This window comes from Delphinus delphis, chromosome 20 (genome assembly GCF_949987515.2).
Source record: "Delphinus delphis chromosome 20, mDelDel1.2, whole genome shotgun sequence".
Lineage (NCBI taxonomy): Eukaryota > Metazoa > Chordata > Mammalia > Artiodactyla > Delphinidae > Delphinus > Delphinus delphis.
In genome coordinates this window covers 58,486,590-58,514,220 of record NC_082702.1, presented here as the reverse complement: position 1 = coordinate 58,514,220, position 27,631 = coordinate 58,486,590, and the positions used below count along the sequence as shown (strand labels likewise).

The following is a 27,631-nucleotide window of genomic DNA, read 5'->3' as shown; positions in this document are numbered from 1 at the left end:
TGGGTCTGAGCCACCCTCCTACCTTCCTCCTGGTCAGAGACCCTCTCCAGAGTGACTGAGGGGGCAGGAGGGGCTCGTGGTGTCTTAGGGTGCCTGATCAAGGAAGCCAGCCACGCTGAGACCACACAGAGCAGACTGTGTAGGTGGCTCAGGCCCAGGAGGGCCTCTTCCACTTCAGAGACGCCGTCACCAAATGACAAAGTGCACTAGAACCTGGGTCACCTGATCCCAGAAGGGGCCGTGGCCTCAATCGTGGTCAGTTAGAACTGTGATCAACCTTGACTGAGCAGGCTTCTGGGGCAGCAGAAGGCGGAAATCTGATGACACCAGCCCCTCCTCAAGTGTAAGCGCCCCTTCCACAGCCTGCGCAGGGCCCTGGGGGTCAGCAGGGAAGGGGGCTCCTCTCCCAACACCCACCCGGCCCCGGGCCCTCAGGAACCTCAGGGCACTAACAGGCAGGAGGGGACTCTTGCACTTTGCTCGTTCGATGCCCAGCAGCAGCTGATGAGGACGCTGTAGTCACACGGTCTCGGGAGGGTGGCCTTCCAGGGCCGGGCCAGACCAGAAGGAGGAAGGGCCCTCCCGCCGGGGGAAGGTGTGCAGGCCGTCCCACGTGCCCCTCTAATCCGGCTCTGGGCACAGAAGGCGGACCCCTCCAGATTAGCCCACCTGCTGAGCCACTGGAGGGGGCGGCCGGCCCACGGGTCCTCTGCCCCTCCCTTCGCAGCCTCTTCTGGGCTCCAAGCTCTGAGAGCTCCTGCCACCCGGCTCCCCCTGCCCCTTCGTGCCTAGTGGGGACAACAGCTCCTGCTCTGTCTGGTCCCTGATCTGCTCTATCCCTGGAAAGTCCACATAAACTCCTTCCTTTTGTTTTTTGGCCATGCCGTGCAGCATGCGGGATCTTAGTTCCCTGACCGGGGATTGAACCTGCGGCCCCTACAGTGGAAGCGCAGAGTCCTAACCACTGGACCGCCAGGTAAGTCCCTAAACTGTCTTTAGTTAAACCTTCTGCTGACGCAGAAGGAAAAAGCCAAACCTGATCTCACAAGACCTTTAGTCAACAGGCACCGTGCATGAGGCCCTGCCCCCAGTGGCACGTCCATGACACCCAAGAGGAGACAAGTAGAGATAAAGATACATCTGAACAACACAGTTATGCACAGAACGATTCCTTCCAGCCACGGGCTGCAGAGCTCTCCTCAACAGACCTGTATCATCATGGACGTCACCATGCCATCAAAGGCCCTGCAAAGAGAAACAGACAATCAGAGAAGCAGACCCAGGCCCTCCATCCCTGGCTGGCAGAGATGTCAGTCTCTGAGGTCCAGGTGAGTAAAACTGGCTGAGGCCAGGACATGCATGCCGCCACATCAGGCGGTGAGAATCTGAGTGTCCCACCTCATTCCTGTGCGGTTTCCCACGGTGCTGCCCTTGCTGGGTCTCCAGGCGGGGGGGGGGGGGGGGGGGGCGGGGAGGGGGGCACCCAGGATGACCCAAGACACACTGTCACCACTGAGGGAAGGCAGCAGAGGAAGGGGTCATCTTCCCTGGCTGGGGTCACCGGGCGGCTACAAGAAACCCCTTGGGAACTGTGTCTGGGATGCAGGGAATTCCCAGAGCAGGTTTGGAGCACGTGCTCATGAATGCTTCTTTGGGAAGCATCATTGTGACATCCAGATGTTAGGTCTGTGTTTACCTGAAGGCTATTTGGAAGACACCTGCACCCTAACTTCCTAATCGTCTAAGTTCAACGTCAAAGACAAAATCGGGCAGCGACAGGAGGACGTTTTCTCCCGGAGGCTCCTGTCCACATGCCTGGGCCCTCACTGGGATCTGGGGAGGCACCCCAGGACCTGCTGGGCCGACCTGGGAGACCAGATGGACAAGCTCTGCGGCCCCCGCGCCCCAACTCCCCTTCTGCTGACCTGGAGATCCAAGGAAGCGTTTGTTTGGAAAAACAGGGTTCTGCCTCTTCAGAATGGCTGCCTTAGACGGACAGTGCCCGTCGCTTAAAAAGACCTTCCCTCCCTGCCTCTCAGAATCGCTGCCTCTCAGCAAGGCGGGGGCTACCCGAGAAGGCGCCACGCCCACCTGGACTGAATGCGGTCCCCCGGGTTATAGAAGGGGTTGCACATCACGTCTGTGTAGGAGTTGTGCAGTTTCCGGAACATCTGGAACAAGAACCAACAACGTGTTTAATTCACACGTGTAAGTACACACAGCCGCTGCCACGCTCGGGCTTCTCAGCATTTCTGAACAAAGACGGAAAACCGAGCGGCCAGGCGCACCCACCGGCCCCCACGCTCACACTGCGAATCTCGTTGTCTCTGAGCGCCGTGTTGGAGGAATCCACCACCATGACAAACTTCACCTTAGAGTTGGTCACGTAGCCGTAACTGCACAGCTGGTTAGGGAACACGCTCTTAATGCGGGGACTCTGTGACAACCCCAAGCACGGCATCACCGTGCAGAGCCTGCGAGAGGAAGGCCATCTGTGCATGTCCTCCGGCTGCTAAGCTCCTCTGCAGAAGCATGACACCTGCATCACAGCAAGTGGCCCAGGCTGGGCCACTCCCACAGTGCCAGGAGGACACAGGACTGCAGCAGGTGTGATGGACACTTCCTTAGACAGCTCTGGTGTTTACTGGAGAAGCAGAGGGCCTTATCATGATCAAGCCCCGGGGCAACCTGCCCAAACCCTGGGGCACCTCGCCTTCTCTCTGCATCAGTTCCCAGCTGGGAAGGGTTAACTGCAAGACCAGAGGTTGCACAATGAGGCGAATCCTGCCTAAGGTACCTGTACCTCTAAAGGCCACTCCATCTTGCGGAACAGTGGCTCCGGGCAGTGACACTGGGCGAGCTCGTTACTGCTTGTGGGAATGTCTTTGAACTCCATAGGTTTTGAGCCATTTGTCCCAAGGACTTGTCAAGATCTTACAGTGACTGGTGGGGCCGGGCCTGGCAAAGAGATGAGTGGGGACTTCCCTGGTAGTCCAGTGGCTAAGACTCCACGCTCCCAATGCAGGGGGCTGGGGTTCGATCCCTGCTCGGGGAACTAGATCCCACATGCTGCAACTAAGAGTCCACATGCCGCAACTAAAGATTCTGCACGCTGCAAGGAATATCCCACATCCTGCAAGTAAGACCCTGTGCGGTCTAAATAAATAAATACTAAAAAAAAAAAAGATGCGTGAACAATGACCCCTTGCTCAGGAGGTGGTGGCCCCGCTGAGACGGCATGAAGCCAGAGAGTCCCCAGTTCCTCCACAAACCCAAGGGACAGGTGGAGACTGTCACAAGGCAATTCAAGCCTGGCTGCTCCCACATTATCCTCCTAATTAAAGAAAAAGGGTGTGAGGTCCTAAGTGTCCTCAAGCTGCTCTAATTCCCCACTGGCCAAAAGCCTGCATCTTTTTTCTTTTCAAGTGATGTTACGAGATGCTTTTCAGGGGGACCTAATGCTACAGCGCACCCTGCGACTGCAGGGAATCCCCAGACTCGAAGCCACTGCCAGGTGCGAGGATACACCTTGTAGTCCTCTGTGGGGTACAGCAGGCCCAGGTAGAGCTCCCTCTGGTCCACCAGGGCCTTCCCCATTGCTGAGATCTTCTCGTCCACCACGTCCAGGGACGTATGCACCATGTAGTGAAACTTGAGCTCGTTCTCCGTGGGGACACTGCGGATGTAAAGAGGGTAATTCTGCAAGAAAAGGATGACAGCGGCTGAAGTGACAAGGATCCACCCCATGTGCGCTGGCCTGGAAAACAAGGCCACGGGGCACTCAGGAGGGCAGATCGGCCAAGTGCCAATTAGCCATGGAATATGCTCTCATTCCCCAAAACCCACTGCCTAATCCTCCAAACTGGGACTTCCCTGGTGGCGCAGTGCTTAAGAATCCACCTGCCAATGCAGGGGACACGGGTTCGAGCCCTGGTCCGGGAAGATCCCACATGCCACAGAGCAACTAAGCCCGTGCAACACAACTACTGAGCCTGCGCTCTAGAGCCCGCGAGCCACAAGTACTGAGCCCGCGCACCACAACTACTGAAGCCTGCGCGCCTAGAGCCCGTGCTCCCCAACAAGAGAAGCAACCCGCTCGCTGCAACTAGAGAAAGCCCGCGCGCAGCAAAAAAGACCCAAGGACGAAGACCCAACGCAGCCGAAAATAAATAATAAATAAATAAATAAATAAATTTTAAAATATCCTTCAAATTGCCGTGGGCATTGCCTTCAGGGCACCCAATCTAATCTGAGGAGGTTTTCATACTGTCTGCAAAGGGGCATGGGTAGGATGGGCAGAAAAGAGAAGACGCCTCTGAAGTGGGTCTGAGCGCAGCCTGTCACTCACGTTCTGAGCAGGGCCCCATCCTAGCACGTGCCCTCCTCCTGGCCCCGTCATACTGGCTGTTTCCCAACACTCCAGCTCCTGCAGTCTCAGAGGCACTGGCAGGCTCCCTCTAAACCCGTCAAGGCTTGTCTCAGACCTCCATCTCTGCAGGGCCATTTCCGAGCAACCTAACCCTGGAGTTAACAGCGTCTTCCCAGGCTCCCACAGGCCTGGCACTGCACAGATATAGTGTACACAACGCTGTCCCTACCCTGATGGAGATGACAGATGAAGGAGACAGTCCACAAACCCACCAACAAATAACGCAGCAAGTGATAAGACGGAAGTCAGCGTAACAAGAGCTTCACGGGAAAACCGCCGCAGAAGCCTAGTCTTCAAAAGGCCGGGGCGGACACCACGGCTCCGTGCAGTAGGAGCGCGTGGATGGCCACGCAGCCCAATCTCAGGATTCAGAAAGAGCTTTCTAGAGAAAGTGAAATCTTCGGTGGCCAGTGGAGGGGACAGGGGTGGGGGAGAAGGAGGAAGGGGTTCCAGGTGCAGAGGCCCAGACGTGAGGGAGCAGAGCCTGCCGGGGGAGTCCGTCAGCTGGAGTGGAGCGTGTCTGTGGTACGGGGAGGGGATTATTCGGACATGATCCTACGGCAATGAGAAGCCACTGTTGAGGCTTCCAGGCAGAGGTGTGCAACGGTCTGACTTGTGGCTGCTGAGCGGAGAGGAAACAATCACTCGTCCGGGGGTCGACGGCCTGGCCGTTGGGAGCGCGCGGCCGAGCAGGATGGACAGAAGTGGACGCCTAGACTCGGTAGCAGGAAACCACAAAGCCCGCGGACGGGGGGCTGGGCGGAGCGGCGGCCCGCACGGAAGAGGAAGACCCGGCCCGTGACGCTTCGGCAGCGGCAGGTGCAGGTCTGGGCGGCGCCTCCGCCGGGCCCGCCCCTGGCCACCTACGCTCGGCAAAGCCCCCGGGCCCACCCTCCGGAGCCCTTGGGGCAGGGAAGGAGGGGAACCGGAGAGCTAGGCTGACGCTGCAGCGGGCCTGCCCGGCGGAGTACGCACCTCCTTGGCGATCACCGCTACGCAAACCGCCATCTTGGGAGCCCGACAGGCCGCGTCACGTGACGACGACGACGGTAATGCGGCCGGCTAGGCCCCGCCCCACCCGCCTGTCACATCCCTGTCACTCAGCCGGTCTGACCCCGCCCCACCTCTCATTCTGTCGGTCAGGGCCCCGCTTCTCCTGTCACTCAGCCGGCATGGCCCCGCCCCATCGCCCAGCCGGAAGGGTCGCCCGCTTCGCCGGGCCGGGCGGTTCCCGCCGCTCCGGGGCTCGGTGGCGCTCGGCGTGGTTGCCATGGCGGCGGTTGCTGCGGCGACGAGGTGGCGGCTGCTTCTCGTGCTGAGCGCCGCGGGGCTGGGGGCCACAGGCGCCCCGCAGCCCCCCAACATCCTGCTCCTGCTCATGGACGACGTGAGTGCGGGTGTGGGCCGGGCTCCCGGGAGGACTGCGCTCGGGCGGGGTTGGGGGCGGCCGGCGGTGTGGGGGTCGCGCCTGGCCCTGCAGGCCGCAGCCTGGCTCGTGGGTGAGGGTTAAGTGAGGTGTAGTGTCCAGGCCGGGCCAGGAGAAGACCCTCCTGTCCTGTTCCCTCCCCCGCTCCTTCCGCTGCCCCTCAGGCGTGCTGCGATGCTGGCCGCGTGAGGACCACCTCCCCAGGACCCCTGCTCTCGCCTGCCGCCCCCCACTGCTGGGGGTGTGGGTGGCAGGGAAGCGGTGCAGAGCTGGCTAAGACCCCGCCTGCCTGCCCGCCCTGGAAGTCGCCTTCCCCGCTACCTTTGGCCTGCTGGACCTGCCCTGGGAACCGTAGGAGTGTCCCCGGATGGGTGTGTGTGTAGCCCCAGGCCACCCTGGTCACAGCGGCGGCCAACCCTTCCCACAGAGCCGTGCTGTTCGCGCCTCCTTTGCGACTTGGTCCCTGTGCTCCTTCCCAAGGAAGCGGGACTGTATTTGGGGGGCACTTTTTGGGGAGTGAAATGGAGGCTCTGGAATCAGTCCCTGTGGGGCGTTGGGGTAAAGTGGGGACGCAGGCAAACCTGGGTTCAGGTGCCTGCTGCCCCTGAGCTGTGGGGAGACCGCGGCCCTTTGGGCCTCCCCTCCGCCCCGTCCTGAGGGCTGAGGCAGTGCAGAGGTCCTGCATACGGCTCCTAAACCCTCGAACCCGGAGTGATACCAGTGTCTGTGGGGGGGGCCCTGGATGGCTTCAGGATGTGGTCGCCAGGAAGGCCAAGGCGTGACTGGAAGGTTAGGGCTCCAGGTCGGTGTACACGTGGAAGGGCTCAGAGAGGGCAGGGAAGTCCCCCCGACACCTCACCCTGTTGTCCCTGAGTTGTATCCTTGATAGTAAACAGGTGATAGTGAACACAGCGCCACCCTGAGTTCTGTGAGCCGTTCTAGCAAATTATCCAACTTTGGGAGCAGTGGGGGTGGGTTGTGGGAGCCTTGACTTACAGGAGGCCCAGGATGTGGGCCTGGCATGTGAAGTGGGGGCAGTCTTGTGGGGCTGAGCCCTTGACCTGTGGGGTCAGATGCCAGGTCCAGGTAGGTAGTCAGACGGAGCTGAATTGTTGCACTCCCAGCCGGTGCCCAGAGGCCAGAGAAGTAGTTGCTGTGGTCACGCACCCACACACACTTGGTGTCAGAAGTGTTGTGAGTAAAAATAGCTCAAAGTTCCCCAAAAGACCAGCAGAGACACTCCCGGGAGCCTTTGGACCAAGGCCACGGGCCTCACGTGGCTGCTGGGCGGTCCTGGCTGGTCGGAATTGCGAGGTGCTGTGTGTAAAAAACACGCTCGGATTTCAAAGACCTAGTACAAGAAAAAGACATAAAATATATCTCATGTAACTTTTTTATTATGAAAATAATTCTTTATTGCAAAAAGTTACCAACATTCAAATAAGCCGGAAAAGATCGCAGAAACCCGCCCATGGTGGCTCCGCCCAGAGGTGACGCAGACCGTGCTTCTCTCTACCCGTAACTGTTCAGACAGGACGGCTTCCGCAGGGACCCGGAAGCTCCTCTCCTCCGGAGCCCGCCCCAATGGCTGGTACGGAAACTTTGGTCGTGACGAACACGTGGGTCTTGGAAATGCTCGCTGTGTCAGCGGGTCAACCTTCTCAAAGCTGAGGTTCCTGGGCAGGAAGGCTGTTTAAGTACATGAATTACTGGGGCAAGCAAGGCTTTGCTGAGCACTTAGCCTCTCCGATTTCTGCCCCTCCCTTTCTCTCCAAGGTGACAGTTCATTAGTGAAGGTCGATGCTGCAGGCTGGTTGAAATGGTCGTTTTCTGGATTTATGGGGCTACAGAAAGTACAACCTGTGCCCACACCCACCTGTTTCTCTTTGCCCGTTACCGGGGCCGCTGGGCTCTGTCGGAGGCCCTGAGTGGTGGAGGGGGACCGGCACTGGGCACGTCTCACTCGAGGGGGGCTGACCCAGGGGCCCGTCTGCCTGGGTGCCCAGGGTGGGTCCAGGAAACAGGAACAGTGGGCCAGGAGGCCCCAATGCCCTGACTCTCCTCTGCGGCTTCCTCCTGTGACTTTGGGGTTCTTTGGCAGCTGAAGCCCAGAGAAGTCGGGGAGACCTCTGTCCTGGTCAGCGCATGACAGGAAACACACTCAAAGCGACTTTAGCAGAAGTGGGGGCCGAGGCTCTCCCAACTAGACAGGCTTCAGGCCCCCCAGCTCTGCGTCCTCACCCAGGCGGTCATCAGGCCTGGCAGGAGGCGCAGGCCCTGGTAGGCATCAACTTGTGGAAGAATTTAGAAGAGGCTGAGAAGCTCCATTCTCCAAGGCTGATGGGTGATGGGGCCGGGGCGCAGGGACAGAGCTCCCTCCTGCCCGGCTGGGCCCGAGTGCCGTCTGTGTCTCAGTTCTTTACTTGTAAAACAGGACTAAGGAGGACGCCCTGGGGCTACTGGGAAGGGTAAGGCCAGGCTGCACAGAGGCCAGCCCCTGTGTGCCCACGGTGGGCCCATCCATCCAGTGCCCCCGCCCTGACCCTCCAGGGCCTCGCACACGTGTCGATGTGGACACACGCACGGGTAATAATTCCTCGTAGCTGTGTGTGGCCCCTGCATTGCCCAGAAGTCTTTTTTTTTTTTTAATTTTTATTGGAGCGTAGTTGCTTTACAGTGTTGTGTTAGTTTCTACTGTACAGCAAAGTGAATCAGGTGTACGTATACATATATCCTCATTTTTGGATTTCTTTCCCGTTTAGGTCACCAGGGAGTACTGAGTCGAGTTCCCTGTGCTATGTTCTCATTAGTTACGCCCAGAAGTCTTGAAGTTCCCACCGAGTAATGGCAAGGCCGAGGCCAGGAGGAGGACCATAGGCCCGGGTTCCAGCTGCCTTGGGAGCGCGGGTGGGCGATCACGTGGGAGAGGGGAGACATCCTTCACACTCTGTGGGAGACCCTGCCCAGGGTGCCGTGGAGGACGGTCTCATGGAAGCCGTGATAGCCGTGCAAGGTGGATGTTAACATCCCTATTTTTATAGCCAAGAAAGCCTACCGATAAGTGATAATAGAACTTGATTCAGCAGGAAGGAGCTAACACAGCAGGCCAGTGACTGCAGGCCTCAGAGAGGCTCACCTGTAAATAGGTGGGCCCTTGGCCGCCATCTGGGAACTTGGGTTTGGGGAGTATCCCAGCATTCCCTGTGCCTAAACCGCTTATGCAGACGTGCTGCGGTGCCGAGCCCCACCTCCCTCCTGGGAGGCTGGGATTTGGGTGGTGCCAGTGGACCCAGCTCCTCTGCCTCTCTCTGCTCCTCCTACCTGGCCTGGGGGTGAGGGTCGGCAGCCTGCCTGTGCCCCGTGGGGTGCGGGGAGAGGGGGCAGCAGGGAGAGGCCTGGAGCCTCAGCCTCGTGCCTTCCACTCCACTTCCTGCCCCTGTCGGCCGCACTTCCCTCCAGGGGCAACTTTCATTCCAGCTCCTGTTGTGGTGAACAGAAAAGCCTTTTCAGTAATTTCAAGATAAACCATCTCCAAAGGGACTCTGTGGCTGGAAGGGTCTTTGAGAACACACTGCACAGTCCAAGGGCAAAAGCCCCCAGGCAGCTCTGGGACTTGAGTGTCAGGATGGGCCGAAGGCCGGGAGACGAGGGGACGTGTCCCCCTCCTGGCTCTCCCTGACAGAGAGGGCGCCGTGTGAGCTCCTGCCCGGTGCAGGGGGCATGAATGATGACAGCCAGACCACACACCTACCTGTGACCATCCTGGGCAAACCTGCATGCTCGGCCCCCACGTGTGACCCGGGGCTCCCCGAGCTTCGTGCGCGCCGGCCCCGCTCTCCCCAGCGTCTCCGTGCAGACCTGCCGAGCCTGCTGTGGGCTGGCAGGCCGTGGCCCGTGAGTCTGGAGAGCTTTAAGGGGCCCCAGAGAGACAGGCACGGCCAGGCCGCTGCAGCCCCAGGTGCCTGCGCTTTCCAGCGGCACTCTACGGAGATGCAGTGTCCACCATGCACAGTTCACCAGTTAAAGGGCACAATTCCGCGGTTTCTAGCACCTTCACAGCGTCGTGCAGCTGTCACCACGGTCAGCTGTAGGTCATCTTCATAACCCCGGGAAGAAGCCCCATCCCCGCCCTCCCCCCACTCCACCCCTCCAGGAGGAGCGGCCGGTGAAGGAGAGCCAGCTTGGAGGGGGCTGGCGCGTCTAGAGAATCCAGAGGGGAAGCAGGGCCGCGCCCGCCAGCAGCGCCGAGGGGAATCAGTTTGTCGGGGTCACTCCTGCCCCACGCCGCTGGCCGCAGAAGGATGCGTTGGGTCGTAGAACAAAGTCACGTCCCGTTGCTCTTTTCAGGTATTTCTTTAGCGCTTTAGGATGAAAGTTGTCGAACGCCCGTGCGGCTGAAAGGGTGTCGCAGTGCACACCTGTCGCCCCGCCTGGACTCTGCCTGCTCTGTCTCGCATCTGTCTGTCCGTCCATCCGTCCCCGTGCTAACCCACCTCACCACCTGGCGGGTTTTATTTCGGCACAACGCACATAACGCGAATTCACCCTTTTAACATTTTAAAGCGTGCGGTTTGGTGGTGTTTAGCACGTGCGCCGGCTTGTGCAGCGCCCCCATCCGGTAGCTGAGAACATCCCACCCCCCGAAGAGAAACCCCTTTCCCACTGGCAGTCACTCTCCTCCCCCTCCGCCAGCCCCTGGCAACCACCCATCTGCCTTGTCCCCGTGGACTTGCCTGTTCTGGACGTCTCACATCCATCGTACACCCTGCGGCCTTTTCTGACCGGCTTCTCAGCAGCCTGTTTTCGTGAGTGTCAGCACCTCGTTCCTCTTTACGGCCGAGTAGTGGTCCGTAGTGTGCGTATCAGGTCCCTCGTGCCTAACAGGTGGCCACAGACTTGGTGCCTTGGAATAGGAATCTGTTTCCTCCAGTCCTGGAGGCCAGAGTCTGAAATCAAGGGGCTGCAGGGCCAGTCTCTCCGGAGGCTCCGAGGGAGGGTCCTCCCTCCCCTCCATCTCCCGGGGGCTCCTGTGCTCCTTGGCTTGTAGCTGCGACCCTCCAGTCTCTGCCTCCGTCGTGGAGGCCTGGCCTCTCCTTGTGTGTCTGTCTTGTCTCTGTGTCCCATCTTCTCACACGGACCCAGTCACTGGATTTAGGGCTACCCTGGTCCAGTGTGATCTCATCTTAGCTAATTACGTCCGTATTTCCAAGTATGGTTACGTTCTCCGGTCCTGAGTGGACATAAACGGGAGGCTGCTGTTCACCCCGGTCCTGGATGGATGGACCACATCTGTCTACTGTTGATCAGTGATGGACAAAGGCTGTCTCTTTTGAGCAGTCGGGAGTCCTGCTGCTGTGGACATTCGTGCGGCGCCTGGGTGCCGGCCGGCCCAGTTCTCGGGACAGCGAGCTCGGGAGGACCGCGGGCCTCGGGGCCTCACCGGGTTAGCTTCATGGGGCCTGGCCACCGTCTTTAAGTGTGAATTCACACCGCAGAGTAGGACGGCCTTCTCGTCTGTGCAGAAGGCAGAGGTGTGTGTCTTGGTGCCGGTGCCCCGTGAGCACGTGGGGCCGGCGTCCGGGCCGGGAGGAGGTGGGCGCTGGGCATCTGCACCGGGGAGCGCTGACCGCGCACCTGCCGCACTTGGGGTGCGCTGGGGGCCACGGCTCCGGCTACGTTCTCATCCCACCTGCACACGCTCTTTCCTGCAGATGGGGTGGGGCGACCTCGGGGTGTACGGAGAACCTTCCAGAGAGACCCCGAATTTGGACCGGATGGCTGCGGAAGGGATGCTTTTCCCGAACTTCTACACGGCCAATCCCCTGTGCTCCCCTTGTAAGCCACGGCCTGCTCAGGCCACCAGGGGGTGGGGCCGGGCGTAGGGCATGCTGGGCGGGGGGACACAAGGGGGGTGGGCACGGAGCGCGGAGACTGAGGCGCGGTGGGGAGGCGGGGAATGCGTAGGCCAGAAGGGGCACAGGGTGCGGGCACGGAGCTCGGGGGTGGCAGCCCTGACTTGGGTGTCGGCTCCACCGGCATTTCCTGCAAGGGGCAGAGGGCTGGCAGGCGGGCTGCGGCCTCTTCTGTCGGATGCTGGTGCTTGGGAGCACCTGAGCTCCATGCTCTGGGGAGCGCGGGGCCATCAGGAGCCACCAGAGGCCGCCAAGTGCTCGGAGCCTCTGCGGGCGTTTGAGGCCCAAGCGGCCGCCTCGGTGCCGGCGGCTGTTCACTCGCGGAGCTGAGTGTCGCGGCTGGTTCGGGGGAGGTGCTCAGCCGGGGAAGGGATCGCCAGCTGGGGGGGTAGTGGCCTCGCAGGGGGGAGAACCTCTGATCTGGAGGACGAGAGGCGACCCCGCAAGGGGCGGCACCTGAGGAGGCCTGTGGGCTGTCCCGGGAGCTGGAGAGCCAGCGAGGGGGAGCTGCGTCCGGCCCCGCTGCTGGTCTTTGCGGAGCTGTGCTCCCACCCGGCTCTCAAGTGGCTGCCGGGGACTCGGGTACCACAGGGCTGGCCTCGGGCTGCACGCGTGACCCATGTTTCTGTTGTGTCCCCTCCGCGTAGCCAGGGCGGCTCTGCTCACCGGACGCCTGCCCATCCGCAGTGGCTTCTACACCACCAACGGGCACGCGAGGAACGGTAGGCTGTGCCCTGGGGCAGAGGGAGGGGGCGTCTGTCGCCTGTCCTCTCTGGTGACCTGGCTTCTCCCGGGCGCACTTGTCGCCCAGGGTTGAGGCTTCTGTCTGGGTCGTAACTCATGTTAAAACAGAATGCAGAGCTTCCATCAGAAACAATGTGTTTTGGGCGAATGGGGAGGACGGTGAGGGTGGGGCTGGCTCCCGCCCTGTCCCAGGGGCGGGGGCGGCCCGGCTCTAGGTGGGCTCCCCGACCAAGTGGGGCTTCAAGGGGCCCTTGGAGGAAGGTGTGGTCTCAGAGCCCGAGTTCTGGAGACGCCAGGGGCAGGCCCTCCCCTGACCCCTGACCCCTGACGTCCAGACCCCCTCGGGGGCACGTTTGCCTGTTCGCTCTGGTAATGGTGCTGGCTGTGATGAGCGCCGGAAGACCTGCAAAGTGCCCGGGTGGTGCTGCCCTGACCAGGGCTCTGCCGCTCGACCCTGCCGGCTCACACGGTGCATTGCTCCACCAGCCTACACGCCACAGGAGATAGTGGGCGGCATCCCGGACTCAGAGCTCCTGCTGCCGGAGCTGCTGAAGGAGGCCGGCTACACCAGCAAGATCGTGGGCAAGTGGTGAGTCCCACACCTGCCTGCTGGGCTCACCCAGCGGGTTCCTTACTCACGTTGCCCAGTGGGAGCCCCTCGGGTGGGAGTAGAGTCCTTGAATTCCAGGTCCGCTAAGATGTCCAAAGCATCCCTTTAAAAACTGCTGTGGCCGTGCCCGTGGGACCTCCCGTGGTGAGGCTGGGGTGGTGGCTGCCACGGCAGCACCAAAGGAGCCATGTTATTGCACACGCGTGCCGTCACGGTGACACGCCAGCGAGCAAAGCGGCTCTGTCTGGTGATGAAACCAAGAAGCAAGCAGGGATGGGGACGGTCGTGTGGTGTGGAATCATCGGGATCAAGTGATCGTGAAAGATCACGTTGTCACACGCGTGTCGTGCTGTACTCCCCGGGGATGCCTGAGTACGCAGCCCTAGAGGTTGATATGAAGGTCGGATGTCCTCTTTCCTCTCCCGCGTGTTGGAGCCCTTGGAGACCAAGCCTGCTTCCTACAGGAAGCCTTCCCTGACTTCCAGCCCTGATCGTCTCTGCTCGGCCGCTGCCGTGCTTTGGACCCTCTCGCCTTGACCCCTATGGCACTCACCACCTCGAGGGCAAGCACCTCATCTGCGCCCCTTGGGGACCACTGCCCCACGCAGTTGACAGTCCTAGTGATGGGGGATCTGCAGAAACCGGGAGAGGAGTCCTCAGGGAACCCAAGGACATGGAGGCTGCTTCCTCACCCCCGAGAGGGGCTGGCAGCTGTCCTGCTGGCCGAGCGGTCGAGCCTGGAGGCGGTGGGGGCTGCACAGCAGAGCTGACGAGGGTGCAGGATGTGGGAGCCTGCAAGGCCCAGCAGTGCCGGGAAGGCCCGGGAGACGGCGGTAGGGTGGCTACGAGGCCCGCCGGGGCCGTGCCAGGGCTGCGCCCGCAGAAGGAGGAGCCCCTGCGATGACCGGCGCTCTCTGCCCAGCCTGGCGGCTCTGCCCCGGTCCAGGGGCCTCCCGTTCGTGGTCACTGACACGGGGCAGCCAGAGCTGGAGTGGGAGCCTGTCCCCATGAGCTCCGGAGATGGGCGGACTCAGGAACAGGAAGGGACGCGGCAGGGCCTGGAGAGGCAGCTCCATGGATTCAGGGAGGTGGACGCAGAGCTGGTGGACCAGCCGGGGTCAGGGCGGCCATGGCCAATGGGATGACGGGCTCTGGGAGGCCCGGGGCAGGGGGCTCGGTCCCTCCTCTGCCAGGTGGGTGTGCTGGTCTCAGCAGGGTCCCATCAGAGCCGCAGGGGGTGTTGGTGGCCGTGGCCGTGACTGCCTGACAGCCAGCCTCGGGCCCCAGCACCACGGATCCGGATTTTGTCAGCCTAACCAAGGCCTGGGATGGATGGAGCCTGGACTCCCGCGAGAGGCTGCCCTGAGTCCCAGGGGCTCGACGTGCTGTCACTCAGCTCGCTGGCAGGCAGTACTGACCCCGCAGCTGCCCTGGGACCAGCACCTGGAATTGACAACTTCACACGAGCCGGACCTTCGTGGGTGTTTCTGTTTCGTGAAGGCCGTTTGGGCTGAAGGATGCAGGACGAGGAGTGTCCCACCCAGCGGTGTCCAGCATGGAGGGGGCGTCATAGCTGCGGGCCCAGAGAGGAAGCACGGGGCGCAGCTGGCTCTCCTTTGCAGAGACAGCGCTCGGGGCAGAGCCCGTGCGGGTGCCCCCGGCACAGGGGCTCCAGAAGCCGGGCAGCCATCCGGCGGAGGCAGAGTGTTTCGGGACCAGCAGGGGGCACCGAGAGGTTCACTTACCGGCGCCCAGACTCCGCTGCCGGCCAGCTCAGTTCCGGCGCCATCCTGCCCAGCTGCCTCGGGCCGCATCCACCTGACTGAGTGAGCGAGCTGTGCGGCAAGCTCACGGTGACGTGGAGTCGGCCTGGCCCGGTGCAGCCCCCCAGCGCTGCGCCGGCGATGCTGGCCGCGAGAGGCTTTCTGCAAACGTGACCCCAAGAAACCTGTCTGCTTCCCAGGGAGGAGGAACCTCACCCCGAAACCCCTTCTCTAAGCTGCGCCTTCTCAAGAGAGACCCTCCCACTGGCGAGAGGACCCGACGTGACGCACCTGCGGGGAAGGGGCTCCCGGGTGGGAGCAGGGGGCGGGTCCGAGCCCGGTAACAGCTGGGCCGTTGCCCCGCAGGCACCTTGCCGTGTTATCCTCTCGTCCCGTCCGGCTCCTGCCCAGGGCGCCGGGGCAGTGAGCCGCGCTCATGGGACCTGGTCACCGTCCCCATGTGCGCCCCTCGGTTGTCGCCTGGGTGGACTGTGCGGGCAGGGGGGCCAGGCCACGGGGCACCCGGGCTCAGCACACCCTGGGGCTGGCTGGAGCCTTGTCTCCTGAGCTGTTCTCTGAAAGCGAGGGTGTTTGCTTCCTGGAGCTCCGGGGCGCCCGTGCGGCGGTCCCTGAAGTGCCCCGGGTTCCTCTCTCTAGGCATCTGGGCCACAGGCCTCAGTTCCACCCCCTGAAGCACGGATTCGACGAGTGGTTTGGATCCCCCAACTGTCACTTTGGACCTTATGACAACAAGGCCAGGCCCAACATCCCTGTGTACCGGGACTGGGAGATGGTTGGCAGGTAACAGGCCCCGCCCACTGCTGCTGCCCACCCGCCAGCTCCTCGTCCTGCCCAGACTTTGTGCTGTGACCTCTGACTTACAAGAGCCCCGCGTCCGGGGGCTTCTGACTGTCTCAGGAAAGGTGCTGGGAGCCCCGGATGCTCCCCAGAGCGAGGCGCGTCACTTGGCTTCCGGGGTTTGGGCCCCGTGCCCTGAGGGGGCTACGCTCTGCACGGTCAGCCTCGCTCCGAGCCACCGTCTGGGGGGCCATCGGCTGCAGGACCGACCTGGTCTGGCCATCGGGTGGCTGCAGGCAGGCCCTGGTCTTTCCTGTCTGGCCTAACTTCCCTTTCTTCCTTTTTAAATTATTTTTGTTCTGGTGGAAGCGCAGTACACGTCACTGGACCACAGAGCTGGGCCAGCAGTGCTGAGGTGTAGCTCACCCAGCACCCCCATCCCAGACCGCCTCCGTCACCCTAGAGAGATGCCCACACCCGTTAGCCGTGCCCTCCGTGGCCGTGGACTGGCCGCTTCCTCTCGCACCGTCCTGCCTGTTCATTGGCGGGGCTCCCCTCCTCCCAGATGATGGGGTCACCGGGGCACCAGACTCCACCCCGGTGGGTCCCCGACGGGCCTGGGAGCTTCCAGGCTCCGGTTTTGTTCTGACGTGAACGTTTCCGTCTCTCTTGTAAACGAGGCCCCTGACTTGGCCCAGGAAATCGGGGGAGGGGGGGGCTTTCCTGCCCTGAAGGCCGACTTCTGCCTGGATCTGTACTGTTTTCAGATTTTATGAGGAATTTCCAATTAACCTGAAGACCGGAGAAGCCAACCTCACCCAGATCTACCTGCAGGTGACGACAGCAGGGGCTGGCCCGGCTCTGGGGTGGGAGGTGGGCCTGGGGCGGGGAAGACGGTGTGCACTTCTCCTCAGGAAGCACTGGATTTCATTAAGAGGCAGCAGGCAGCTCGCCGCCCCTTCTTTCTACACTGGGCCATCGACGCGACACACGCGCCTGTTTATGCCTCCAGGCCTTTCCTGGGCACCAGCCAGCGAGGGCGGTGAGTCCTTGGGCATGTAGACCTGGGCCCCGGGGCGGGGGGTCTGCTGTGCTTGGTTACCACCAGAGGCTGGGCCCTCGCTACCACTGTCAGCTGTGGACAGAGGGAAGCATCTGTGCCTCTGCCCCGATTCCGTCTGAAACTCGACTGGAACGCCCCCTCCTCGTCCCTCCCTGAGGTTCGGCTTCGGCCGCCCTCTGGTCCCGGAGGCCGCCGGCCCCTGCTGACCGCTCCCTCCTTCCCGCAGTTACGGGGACGCCGTCCGGGAGATTGACGACAGCGTCGGGAAGATCCTGCACCTCCTCCGGGACCTGAGCATCGCAGAGAACACCTTTGTTTTCTTCACGTCCGACAACGGCGCTGCCCTCATTTCTGCGCCCAGACAAGGCAGGTGACTTGAGCAGATGGGGCTCCACCCGGGGCCCCCCAGCAGCCCTCCACCGGGCCGAGTGTGAAGGGCTCAGCCTTGGGGAGGGAGAGACACCGGCAAGCGCCCCCCAGGTCCGATGCCCCTCTTCCCCACCGCCTGGCAGGTGCCTGGTCAGGAGGGAGAGCTCGGTGGGGCAGGCGGAGGCAGAGTCTGCGGCCCTCACCGCGTCCTGCCTCTCTACTGGCCAGCCCTGGGGCCAGTCGCGTCCGGAGTTCTCTCTCTGAAGCCGCAACGTCCCCTATCAGCGTTTCCGTTCTGATCTCAGCTGTAACACAGTGGCCGTTGTGACTGGACACGTCTGCCCCTTTTTCTGTGTTTGGGGGCCTCCCTTCCCACGGGGGCGATGACCCTGCGGCAGCCAGGCCCAGGCTTGGCGCCCACCCCGCCCCTCGGAAGCGCCCCCCCCAGGCCTCGTGGTGGGTGGTGTCGGGAGGGGAGGGAGCGAGCCCCCCTCCCCTGCAGTGCCGGAGCCCCTGGCGCAGCGCGGGGGGCCTGCTCACTCCCCCAGACCCTCCGTCTGTGTCCCTGCCAGCCTGCAGTCCTCCTGAGGACCCTGGCTCTAGGCCTCTCAGGCCTGAGGCTTTTCCACCTTGCGGAGCTGGAGCGAGGTTGTTAGAGCCCGCGTTTCACAGTCCTATGAGGGTTTCACACCCCCGTAGTGATGTCTCTTTTTCCCTTTCTTCTTAAAAAGGCTGGGCCCCAGGAGGGCCCTGAGTCACTCAGACAGCTCTGGAAGGAAGGCCACAGACAGCTGGAAACCCCACAGGGCCGGCCCTGTCTGGGGAGGCACTGGGGGACCTTACAGCCACGTGTCCTGGGGGCAGAGGGGCCCAGGGATCTCCAGGGACAGGAACAGCGCAACTGGCTTCGGCCGAGAAGGAGCTGCAGGGGCAGAACAAGACAATGAAAATCCATGTACCCACCCCCAGCTGGAGAGACAGGAGCAGGAGAGAAGTAGGCCCTCATTGGCCTCTGGCCTGTGACCCTTGCTGTCCCTGTGCTGACCAGCGAGGCCCATGCTCGGGGGTCCCTCCCTCCATCATGGCAGCGAGCCGGGGACGTGCGATTCGCCAGGACCGGGCTGTCTGCCCTCGGCACCGCCTACAGCCAGGTTCAGGGACCACCTGCTCAGAGCAGGGCGTGTCAGAAACACGGGATCTGCACCCCCAAACCCCAGGCACACAGGAGCTGCTTGTGCACAGTGACATTTAGGGAACCTGGCACCTGCCAGGCCCGGGGTCGGGACTGTGTCTTAACGTTTCCACGTCTTTCACTAACATGTCCACGTGCTGTGTGTGTGCGTGGTCGCGGTCTATGGGGGCATGACCTTATGACCACAGCTCTAGGTCAGAGCCATCTCCAGGCGTTCCGACCTTGAACTTGAGGCCTGAACCCCAGGGCTGGTCCTTTGTCTCCACAACGGCCTCAGTGCCTCAGTAATGTCACCTCCAAAGGGCCAGGCGGGGAGCCAGGTGGACAGACGTGTCCCGAGGGCGAGTGCCCGGCAGGGTGTTTATGGCCCTGGGAACTCAGGCACGTGGTCTGATGGGCGACTATCCCCAGGTGGCAGCAATGGCCCCTTTCTGTGCGGGAAGCAGACCACGTTTGAAGGTGGGATGAGGGAGCCTGCGATCGCCTGGTGGCCCGGGCACATCCCTGCCGGCCAGGTGAGTCAGAGCCGGCCTTGTGGCTGCCCTGCAGTCATCCTGGGGCGTGAAGCCGTGGTGCCCTCTCTGGCCTGCTCCCTGCACTCGTTCTGCCACGCACGTGTCATCGGGCAGGGAAAGCCTCTATTCTGCGTGTGTGGACGTGCAGCGGGATGTGGCTGCACGTGTGTGTGTGCGCGCGTGGGCGTGGGCGTCAGCAAGCACGCCTGGGGACCTGGCCCCTGGCCGCCATCTGGGCAGGGCAGGGCAGGCATCCTCAGCGCGTCTGCGCCACGTCCATTGCAGGTGAGCCACCAGCTGGGCAGCATCATGGACCTCTTCACCACCAGCCTGTCCCTCGCAGGCCTGGAGCCACCCAGGGACAGGGCCATCGACGGCCTGGACCTCCTCCCCACCATGCTCCAGGGCCGCCTGACAGACAGGTAGGTTCCCGCCGGGCACTCGCCCCGCCCGGCGCCCCGCAGCTGGCGCCGGGGCCGAGCTGGCTGACAAAGCAGGTGTCCTCGCCCAGGGGGAGGTGAGACCCGGGGGTCTTGGCATGAAGTGCTTGGTGGGGTGGAGAGGCCTTGTTCCTCCCTGCGGCGTCCCTCACCCTCTGCCCGGCCCCAGCCTACACGCAGCTCCACGCCGGGACGCTGTCCAGAGGCAGTTGCTCCAGCTCAAGATCTGCTACTGTTTTGCTCAAACAAAATGAGTTTCCCAGGCTGCCGTGAAGGGGCGTGGACTCTGAAGGGTGTATAGTGTAACCAGAGCAGGCTGACGGCCAGGAGTGGACGGCTCACTGTCTCTTTCCTGTCTTGAAACCTGGCATGAGAGCTTGCTACCCCTGGCGGGGGTGGTAGGGGGTGCCAGCCGCCATGCTCATCCCCACAGGCCCGCCTGCTGTGCCCGCGTGCTACCCCCTTCCTCCACCGCCAGCCTCTCCAGCACCGGGGATGAGGGGCGGCCAGGGGGCCCCTCCACAGCCCGGGGACCCTTTCAATCGACGCCGCCTGTCCCCCTGACAGGCCGGTATTCTACTACCGTGGCAACACGCTGATGGCGGTCACCCGTGGCCAGTACAAGGCCCACTTCTGGACCTGGACCAATTCCTGGGAGGAGTTCAGGCAGGTGAGGCGGTCCCGGCTCTGTGAATGCCTCGTCCCTCACGTCCCACCTTGGGGAGGCCTGTGTGCCCCCAGCTCACGTGCTGACCTGCTGTCAGGGACTTGGGGGTGACAAGCTGTGGCCACAAGGACAGCACCCACCCTGGCCCGCGCCACCCAGGCTCCGGAGACGAGCCTCAGGGCCGCTCAGCCCCAAACCCGGGTCAGATGCCTCAGGGGCCCAGGCAGACCCGGCACCTCCCCGGCCTCCCCTCCCGTCCACCCACTGGCCCGGCCAGGTGCTCGGCGGCCCCCCGAGACGCTGTCGCCATGTTTGCTTCCCCGTGTCCACCCCCAGTCCTGACGGTGGAGTGCCCCTGCCAGGCCCGGAGCCCCACTCGGCCCTCCCAGCTCGCGGCCGCCCACCACCTCCTCTCCACGTGCCTGGGCCGCCCCCCGCTCGCCCTCCCCTAGCCAAGCCTGTGCCTCCCCACGTCCCGTCACTGCTGAGCTGTCCTGAGCACCCGGCACCCCGACGGGCAGGGCTGCGGCTGGCTCGCCCTGAAGATGCCAAGGGGCCGAGGGCCTAGGAGCCCCGCCTGAGGGCCCCTGGGGACAGCGCGGCGGCCCTTGCCCCTCCCCGGGCCCTCCCCACCCCACCCCGGAGGGTCCCCGTTGCGTCCAGCTGCACGGGTTCGCCGGCATTCTGGAAGCCACCGCTCGCGCACCGTGGGCTGTTGGGCCTCTTGAGGGCAGGTGTGGTCAGCCCAGCCTCCACCCAAGCCGGAGCCCACAGGGGCTGGGGAGCCTCTTCGAGCCCAGCGTGTCTGCAGGCAGCGGGCAGCCAGCTGCACGGCCTGTGCTGACCCGAGTGCGTTCACGGTGGGGCCGGAAAGCGTCAGGAGGCCCCCTCGGCGCGGCAGGGACACCCGAGCGCAGGGCTCCGCGGGGAGCGCTGCTTCCCTTTCCCAAGGGTTATCTGTGGGGCTTCTGGTTAACGCGCAAAACTGCCGTCTCTTCTCCAAGGCGCGCAGGCGTGCAGGCACTGGGGGGTGCCCCCTGCGGTGGGTCTGCACGGTCACAGTTCCATTCAGATGCTGGGGGCGGGGGAGGGGGCCCCCGCACGCTGCTTTGATGGCCCCTCTCCCTGCAGGGACCAGTAAGGCGGAGGGGGTGTGTGCAGTCGGGAGGGGCCCCAGAAACCACGACAGCGGCCTTGTGGCCGTCGACAGCTCCCTGAGCTCTGTGGAGACTTGCCTTCGAGGCGATCAACACGTGAGGGGCAGCCTTGTCTGCAGGCTGGGGGCGTGGCTTAGCTGAGGAGGTCAGGGGTCCCCAGGTGCAGGGTTCGCCCGAGGGGACCTTGTTAACTTCCCCCTGTACCCTTGTCTGGGGCATCTCCCACCCCCTCGACCCCCCGACCCCCCAGTGCCTGTGGGCCCACCTGCCCGCGTCCTGACCAGGTACCAGAGGTGAAGGAGGAGTGAGCATTCTCCCTGTGCCAGGTCTGGCGCCGCCATCACCCCCAAGCCCGTGGCCTCCCCTCAGGAGGCGTCTGAGGCCCGGGGGACCGAGGCAGGAGGGAGGGCCCGTGTGTCCATGGGACCTTCTGCATTTCTGCACTAAATCCACGAGCGTTGGCTCAAGGGCACGGCTCGCCCGCCCCCCTCCTCCTTCCCGTCCTCCCAACGCCAGTGCTGTGCTGGGGCAGGGCGCCCCGCGCCCCCTCTGCCTGGCTGGGCTGCGTGGGGCTCAGCTGCGCTGCCCCTGGGGCAGGTCCTCCCTCCCGAGAGTGGCTGTGAGAGGAAACTCCTGCACGAATTAGCGGCGTCTTAATCAAATAGCTGATGATTTGCTTCCAAATGGTAATTCGTGTTTTCTGTCTAGACTTGGATTCTTCTCCATTAACTGCTCGGCATTTTTATGCTAAACGTGGTTGTTTCTCCCACCGTTAAATCCACTTTTGTTCTCCAGCTGGTCTCCTCCCAGAAGGTCAGAGGTCACTTACTTGGGACCCACCTGGGTGTCCGTTCTCCACAGCTTAGATTGCAGCCGCTGACTCAGGGGTCTACAGCTCAGGGCAGACGACTGGGACTTATCTCGCTCCTCACTTCCCTGCTCTACTGAGAAGCAGGGTATTCACTGCTCCGCTGCCGGGCTGTCCAGGACAGACCCGCGGGTGCTGGGAGGGTTGCCGTCAGGCTGCACCGCTGCCCGCAGGAGAGGCAGGAGGCACGTCTCTGTCCCCGGCCCCGTTTTAAGGTTAACGGGCCCCGCCACGGCCCCGCTCCAGACCCTGTAAACAGTGTCCCATGATGCCTGGAGACCAGTGCCCAGCTGCTTATGGGGCCCTGAGGTCCCCAGTGCTTCTGGGGTGGCAACCCTTGGCCTCGCCCCACTCTGCCCAGATGGCAGCAGGCCTTTCCCTAAACCAAGTCAGGGAGCCCCGGGGGGGCAGCCTTCAAGCCTGGGGGACACGCTGGCGCGGGAACCCCATCTCACGCGCGCGTCGAAGGCTGAACCCCGAGGGCAGAGGCCGCCTGGAGGGCGCGGAGCAGGGCTGCACACCTGAGCCTTGGTGGAGAAGACGCTCCGTCTCCTGTTAAGGGTGGGGGCGGTGCGTCCGGGTCCCCTGTGTCTCCTCTGGCTTTCAGGCCTGCGGTCCCGCCTCCTCAGCTGGCCAAGGAGTCTTGGAGGAGTGCCGACCGCTGCGCACCTCGTCTGCCACGAGGCAGATAGGGTGGACGTGAAAAGCTTTGCTCTAGGAATTAGATAGAAGATGGACTGAAATATTTTAGAGACTCACCACCCCCTCCCCCAGGAAAGTACCGAAGCCCTAGGGGACGGCACACAGGGCCGATGGCACGCAGCCCGGGGCTGGGTGGCAAGCAGGCTCCGCCCCACAGCACGGCATCCGCGGTCTTGCTGTGCTCGCCCGCCCGCTGCGAGCCCCGCACGCGTCACCTGCGCTCCGGCCTGTCGTTTCAGGGCGTGGATTTCTGCCCCGGGCAGAACGTGTCAGGGGTCACCACCCACTCGCAGGAGGAGCACACTAAGCTGCCGCTGGTCTTCCACCTGGGACGAGACCCCGGGGAGAGGTTCCCCCTCAGGTGAGCCGGGGGTTACGGGGCCCCAAGTCCCCTTGTGGGGCGAGTGCAGCCGACCGAGCAGGGCGCCGAGGGCCCGGGAGCCACGCGGTCTCAGGGCGTTTGGGGCAGGACCAGCCTGTCCGAGAGAAATGAACCGGGGCCAGAGGATTAAAAGGGACCCTGAGAGAGGAGAGATCGGGCATTGCCAAGCCTTTGCAGCTCAGGGCGCCTGCGATGCCGGGCGGTGCCCTGGTGGTTCCTGCAGGCAGCAGGCTGAAGGGTCACAGCTGCTGTCCTGGGCGTGACGTGGCTCTGTCTGAGCCCTCATTTGCTGGGTGGTTCCCAGGGTGCACGCCTCTCGGGGAGGGCGGGCGGGACAAGGTGTGGGCCCCAGCTGCTCTTCCCGGGAGGCTGCTGGATGGTGACCCCGGGGGGGGGGGGCTTGTTCCTCAGTCTCCCCCCCAACCCTGGCCTACCTGGGTGGGCTGCCCCACTTGCTCTGTCCCTCCCTCCACCTCGGTGACCTGGTGCCCCTCGCCTACAGCATTGCCAGCACCGAGTACCTGGACGCCCTTCGCCAGATCACCCCGGTTGTCCGGCAGCACCAGGAGGCCTTGGTCCCCGGACAGCCGCAGCTCAATGTGTGCAACCGGGCGGTCATGGTAAGTGGTTCGTACGTGAGCTGTGGGGGGCATCCCAGGGCCATGTGAGTGCTGACCGGTCTGCTGCAGGCACGAACTCCACTTCCCTCCTGCTTCTCTGTCTCCGATCTCACAGGAGTGGCAAGGGGTCGCTTGGTACCTCTGCAGGTGCAGGACGAGCCAACCCCATGTGGGATGTGGGTGTTGAAAGGCTGGGCAGATGGCCTGGGGTGCAGCAAGCCCATGGGCCACCTCCGAGCACAGCCTCCTCCAACTCCATGGGGGCTCACCCACAAGTCTGTCCCATAACTGGGGAGTCTGTGTGGCTCCCTGTTCCACAAAGATGGGCAGTCTCCCGTCCCCGCGGCAGAAGCTCCGGCAGCACCCCAAAACCCGCAGAGCAAAGCCAGTAGCTTAGCCTGGCTTCCAGCCCGTGAGTGCCCCCGCCCCGCACACCCCATTCCCCAGACCCACCTGGCGGTTGTGAGGACGGCTAAGCCCCTTGAAGCTGCGGGCGCGGCCGGGCCTGCGGAGCCGCTGCCTCGAGCCAGGAGGTGCCTGAGTGATGCCGGGTGGCTGTGATGGGTGTGCGTGAGGACGACGCACGGGTGTTGGAAGCATTCCCTAGCGGTGAGGTGTAGCAGGGGGCCGGTGGCCTTGGGGGCGGCCGAGGGTCGTTGGCCAGGGCCAGTGGGGCAGCCTGGTCGCTGTTGTCCACATCTGGGGCTCACAGGGGAAGACATTTGGGGCGGGGGCCAGCAGGGCCTCCCCCTTCCCTTGGAAGGACGCCAGGCTGGCATTCCGGCCTCTGGACTCAGCACTGGAGCAGAAGGGCCTCCCTGGCTCAGGACCACTGCGGCCCCTCGGGTCCGAGGAGCCCCTGGTGCCCCCTGCAAACCTGTCTTGTCCTCTGTGACACGGTGCTGTCCGCACGCCAGCACGCCATCTCCTGTCACGCCTGCCCTGTGGGCCGAGTCTGCAGGTAGCAGCCGTTGCCTGGTGGCTCAGAGACCAAAGGGGTCTTAGTGACGGTAGGGGAGATGGGGAGGGACTGACTCGGCCGGGGTGCTGCCGCCACCTGCTGGGCGCGGCAGGAATTGTCGAGGCTCGGCCGACCCCGTAACAGGAGAAAGCAGGGACCCCCGCCCCAAGTGAGCTGAGGACCCCGGAAGAGCGTGGCTTGGCCTCAGACTCTGAAGCGAGCACTGCCACCAGAGAGGTGCATGGACTTAACAGTGTGTGGACGCGTGTGGGCGTGTGTGTGTGTGTGTGTGTGTGTGTGCGCGCGCGTGCACGAACACACGCGAGCGTGCAAAGCCCTCCCCCGTCCCCGCACTCTGCCTGGGACCCGCTCGTCCAGGCCAGCGGGTGAGGACTCTGGGTAGCGACCTCTGCTCTTGGGACAAGAGCAGCCCGGGCAGCCCGCCTCCCTGAACCCCCAGGCTCCCAGGTTGGGTGCAGAATCTGTTTTCTGCAGGCACCTGGCCCCTTCCTCTGCTCTGCCTCAGAGGTTGGCAGCTGCTTCCTCATCTAACCCTGGCCCTGCCGGGCGGCCACTTGATGCTGTTCAGGGCAGGGGAGGGCTTTATTGCGGTTCTCACTGGCGCTGATGTTCTGATTCAGACTCAGGCCCTGGCAGGGGCGGTAGTAGGGGGAGTGCCCCCCACAGGGTGATTAGGGGGATGGGTGCACCTCCTGGGTGAGGTGACACGACAGCGCCACAAAGGCTCCCTCTCAGGGGCATGAGTGTCCTGTTTTTTTTTTTTTCTTGTCTTGTTTTTTAAAGGAACATTTATTTATTTATTTATTTATTGGCTGTGTTGGGTCTTCGTTGCTGCGCGTGGGCTTTCTCTAGTTGCGGCGAGCAGGGGCCACTCTTTGTTGCAGTGCACGGGCTTCTCATTGCGGTGTCTTCTCTTGTTGCAGAGCACAGGCTCTAGGCGCGTGGGCTTCAGTAGTTGTGGCACACGGGCTCAGTTGCTCCGCGGCATGTGGGATCCTCCCAGACCGGGGCTTGAACCCATGTCCCCTGCATTGGCAGGCGGATTCCCAACAATTGCACCACCAGGGAAGCCCGAGTGTCCTGTTCTGCTGCCGGGAAATCATGGCCACACAAAGGACGTCAGCCCATGAAGGTGCAGCCAGGAGAGCCTGTGCTGAAGCAGGCCAGCTCTCCCTGGGGCACCAAGGCCTCCACCTGTAGAGCTTACCGGGAGGCCAAGGTTGTGTGGGCAGTTAGCGGACTGTCCCCTTCAGTGACAGGCAGGCCCTGTTAATACCAGGCTGCTGTGGGGCAGTGTCTCCTGTGCCGGCCTCAGGCCTTGAGTTGCCTCCGAGCCAGGTGGAGACAGGTGATTCCACACTGCAGCCACCCATTGCGGTGGGGCAGGTCACAGGCCTGGGCAGGGCAGGAGTCTGGAAAGTGCTGAGTCCACAAGTGCTTGGAATAACTGCATGTCCCCTTTCTGAACTTTCATTACCCAGAACTGGGCGCCCCCGGGCTGCGAGAAGTTAGGGAAGTGCCTGATGCCCCCGGAGTCTGTCCCAGAGAAGTGTTCCTGGCCCCACTAGCACCGGCTTGGGCTCAGGACAGGAGCCTCAGGGCTCCTGTGCTGCAAGAGCCCCCACTCCCTCTGCCCTGACTGCTGCCAGACGGACGGCACCTGTAGCCAGCAGCAGGACCTGCAAGACTACGCAGCCCGGCCCTGGAGTCAGCTCCCAGCCCACCGGGCCTGTCTGACTCTACAGCCGCAGGCTCACATCAGCCCCTGAACCGGAGGCTGCCTGCCTCATGTCCTCCGCTCTGCTCCAGCTACCTCCCAGCTGCCTCTTCCAGGGCCTGAGCTCTGCCCAGGACCCAGGGGCCTGACTCGCCGTGGCTGCCCCTGCAGTCCCCTCAGGACTTCAGCCCTGGTGTCAAGGGCGGCCGTGCCAATCCTGTGTTGCCCCTTGGCGCTGTGCACAGGGGATACCCCAGCGCCCCTCCCCCGCGTACTCCCCCCACCATGGTCGAGGGGTGTGAACATGAAGGGGGAGGAGGCCAAGGGCCTCCCTGTCCCGGAGGAGCCTCGACAGCCGAGGCCTCCCCAGTCCAGCGCGGACAGCTGAAGCCACCAGCGTCCCTGGAGATCAGGACTCCCAACCCCAGCACACTGTGGGGCCCGCCTGCGCTTCAGCACTCCCGTCCTCGGGCCCAGGGTGGCAGCGCTTGAGGACGAGCCCATTCACCAGCGAAATCAGGAGAGCCTGAGCAGGACTGTGAACGGCCTCCAGGGACTTCCCCTTAAGGCTCGTGGGTCGTTTCCATTGTGTGGAGTTTCCACTCTGCAGACTGTCACACCAACTCTGTACTGTTGTAAGACTTGGGAAATTATGAAGAGAACAGGTTTAGAATAAAGTAACAGGCATTTTAGCCTTTTGTTTTTAAATGAAATTCTATTTGGGGGAATTTGTCCCCCCTGGGTACCACGGTGGGGGCTGGAGTGGGCCAGGCCAAGCATTCCATCACTCCCTCTGCTGCCCTCCCCCAGCAGGTCCCGGGGGAGCCAGGCAACAAACGCCTGGGCTTCCGCCTCTGGCTCGCCCCGCCCCCGGCCGTTGGTTCTCTGAACTGCTCCCTTCCGGGCCTCTGCACCGCACTCCTGCTCGGGGTCCCTCCTTGCTCCGGTCCTCAGGCACTGGCGCGCTCCTGGGGAAAGGGCCAGGCTGTGTGTGTGCGCCGTGCGCCCCGTGCGCGCGCTGGCCGCCTCGCACCGCGCTGCAAGAGCACGGCCGAGACCCGCCGGGGAGGGAAGAAGAGCGGGCGAGGCAGTGCGCGCCGCCCGAGGCCTGGGGTCCCGGCCACAGCTGCGCCGAAGACCTGCGGGCGCTCTCGGCTCGGCCGAACCGGGCGAGGATTTCCCCGACAGTCCGGCCGGGGCTGCGTAGACGCCGTACTCCATCAACCCTGACTCGCACCTGGGCCCCGCGCGAACGTCCTTGAGGCGGGGACGCTA

The 27,631-nt window shown here is 63.2% G+C and overlaps 2 protein-coding genes across 4 annotated transcripts; one reads left to right on the top strand and one right to left on the bottom strand.

The window, feature by feature from the left end:
- Positions 1-1,037: 1,037 nt before the first annotated feature.
- TRAPPC2L (trafficking protein particle complex subunit 2L) lies at positions 1,038-5,481 on the bottom strand. Of its 2 annotated transcripts, none has more exons than XM_060000382.1 (5): positions 5,405-5,481; positions 3,473-3,699; positions 2,309-2,474; positions 2,092-2,171; positions 1,038-1,245 (listed from the first exon to the last, which is right to left on the bottom strand). In XM_060000382.1, exons 1-5 carry the CDS (start codon positions 5,435-5,437, stop codon positions 1,200-1,202), a joined length of 552 nt encoding a protein of 183 aa, XP_059856365.1. In that variant the 5' UTR covers positions 5,438-5,481; the 3' UTR covers positions 1,038-1,199. The 2 variants fall into 2 exon arrangements, with proteins under 2 accessions (XP_059856365.1, XP_059856366.1); XM_060000383.1 differs by having other exon boundaries at positions 2,309-2,396; positions 3,527-3,699.
- On the top strand, positions 4,965-27,037 carry GALNS (galactosamine (N-acetyl)-6-sulfatase). 2 transcript variants are annotated; one of them, XM_060000380.1, is made up of 15 exons: positions 4,965-5,478; positions 5,573-5,816; positions 11,567-11,690; positions 12,415-12,489; positions 12,998-13,100; positions 15,542-15,685; positions 16,450-16,516; positions 16,597-16,724; positions 16,972-17,111; positions 18,718-18,821; positions 19,107-19,243; positions 19,829-19,931; positions 22,895-23,016; positions 23,540-23,657; positions 25,678-26,108. In XM_060000380.1, the coding sequence occupies exons 2-15, from the start codon at positions 5,700-5,702 to the stop codon at positions 25,837-25,839; spliced, it is 1,644 nt and encodes a 547-aa protein (XP_059856363.1). In that variant the 5' UTR covers positions 4,965-5,478; positions 5,573-5,699; the 3' UTR covers positions 25,840-26,108. The 2 variants fall into 2 exon arrangements, with proteins under 2 accessions (XP_059856363.1, XP_059856364.1); XM_060000381.1 differs by lacking the exon at positions 25,678-26,108 and adding an exon at positions 26,121-27,037 and having other exon boundaries at positions 4,971-5,478.
- The last annotated feature ends 594 nt before the right edge of the window (positions 27,038-27,631 follow it).

What these genes read in the sequence shown, in the direction of transcription:
- TRAPPC2L (XM_060000382.1), bottom strand. Translation starts at nt 5,437, where the DNA reads ATGGCGGTTTGCGTAGCGGTGATCGCCAAGGAG. An exon ending in TAGCGGTGATCGCCAAGGAG is followed by an intron (nt 3,700 to 5,404) that starts GTGCGTACTCCG and finishes CTTTTCTTGCAG; the next exon opens with AATTACCCTCTTTACATCCG. An exon ending in GAGACAACGAGATTCGCAGT is followed by an intron (nt 2,172 to 2,308) that starts GTGAGCGTGGGG and finishes TTCTTGTTCCAG; the next exon opens with ATGTTCCGGAAACTGCACAA.
- GALNS (XM_060000380.1), top strand. Translation starts at nt 5,700, where the DNA reads ATGGCGGCGGTTGCTGCGGCGACGAGGTGGCGGCTGCTTCTCGTGCTG. An exon ending in TGCTCCTGCTCATGGACGAC is followed by an intron (nt 5,817 to 11,566) that starts GTGAGTGCGGGT and finishes TCTTTCCTGCAG; the next exon opens with ATGGGGTGGGGCGACCTCGG. An exon ending in CATTTCTGCGCCCAGACAAG is followed by an intron (nt 17,112 to 18,717) that starts GCAGGTGACTTG and finishes GACTATCCCCAG; the next exon opens with GTGGCAGCAATGGCCCCTTT.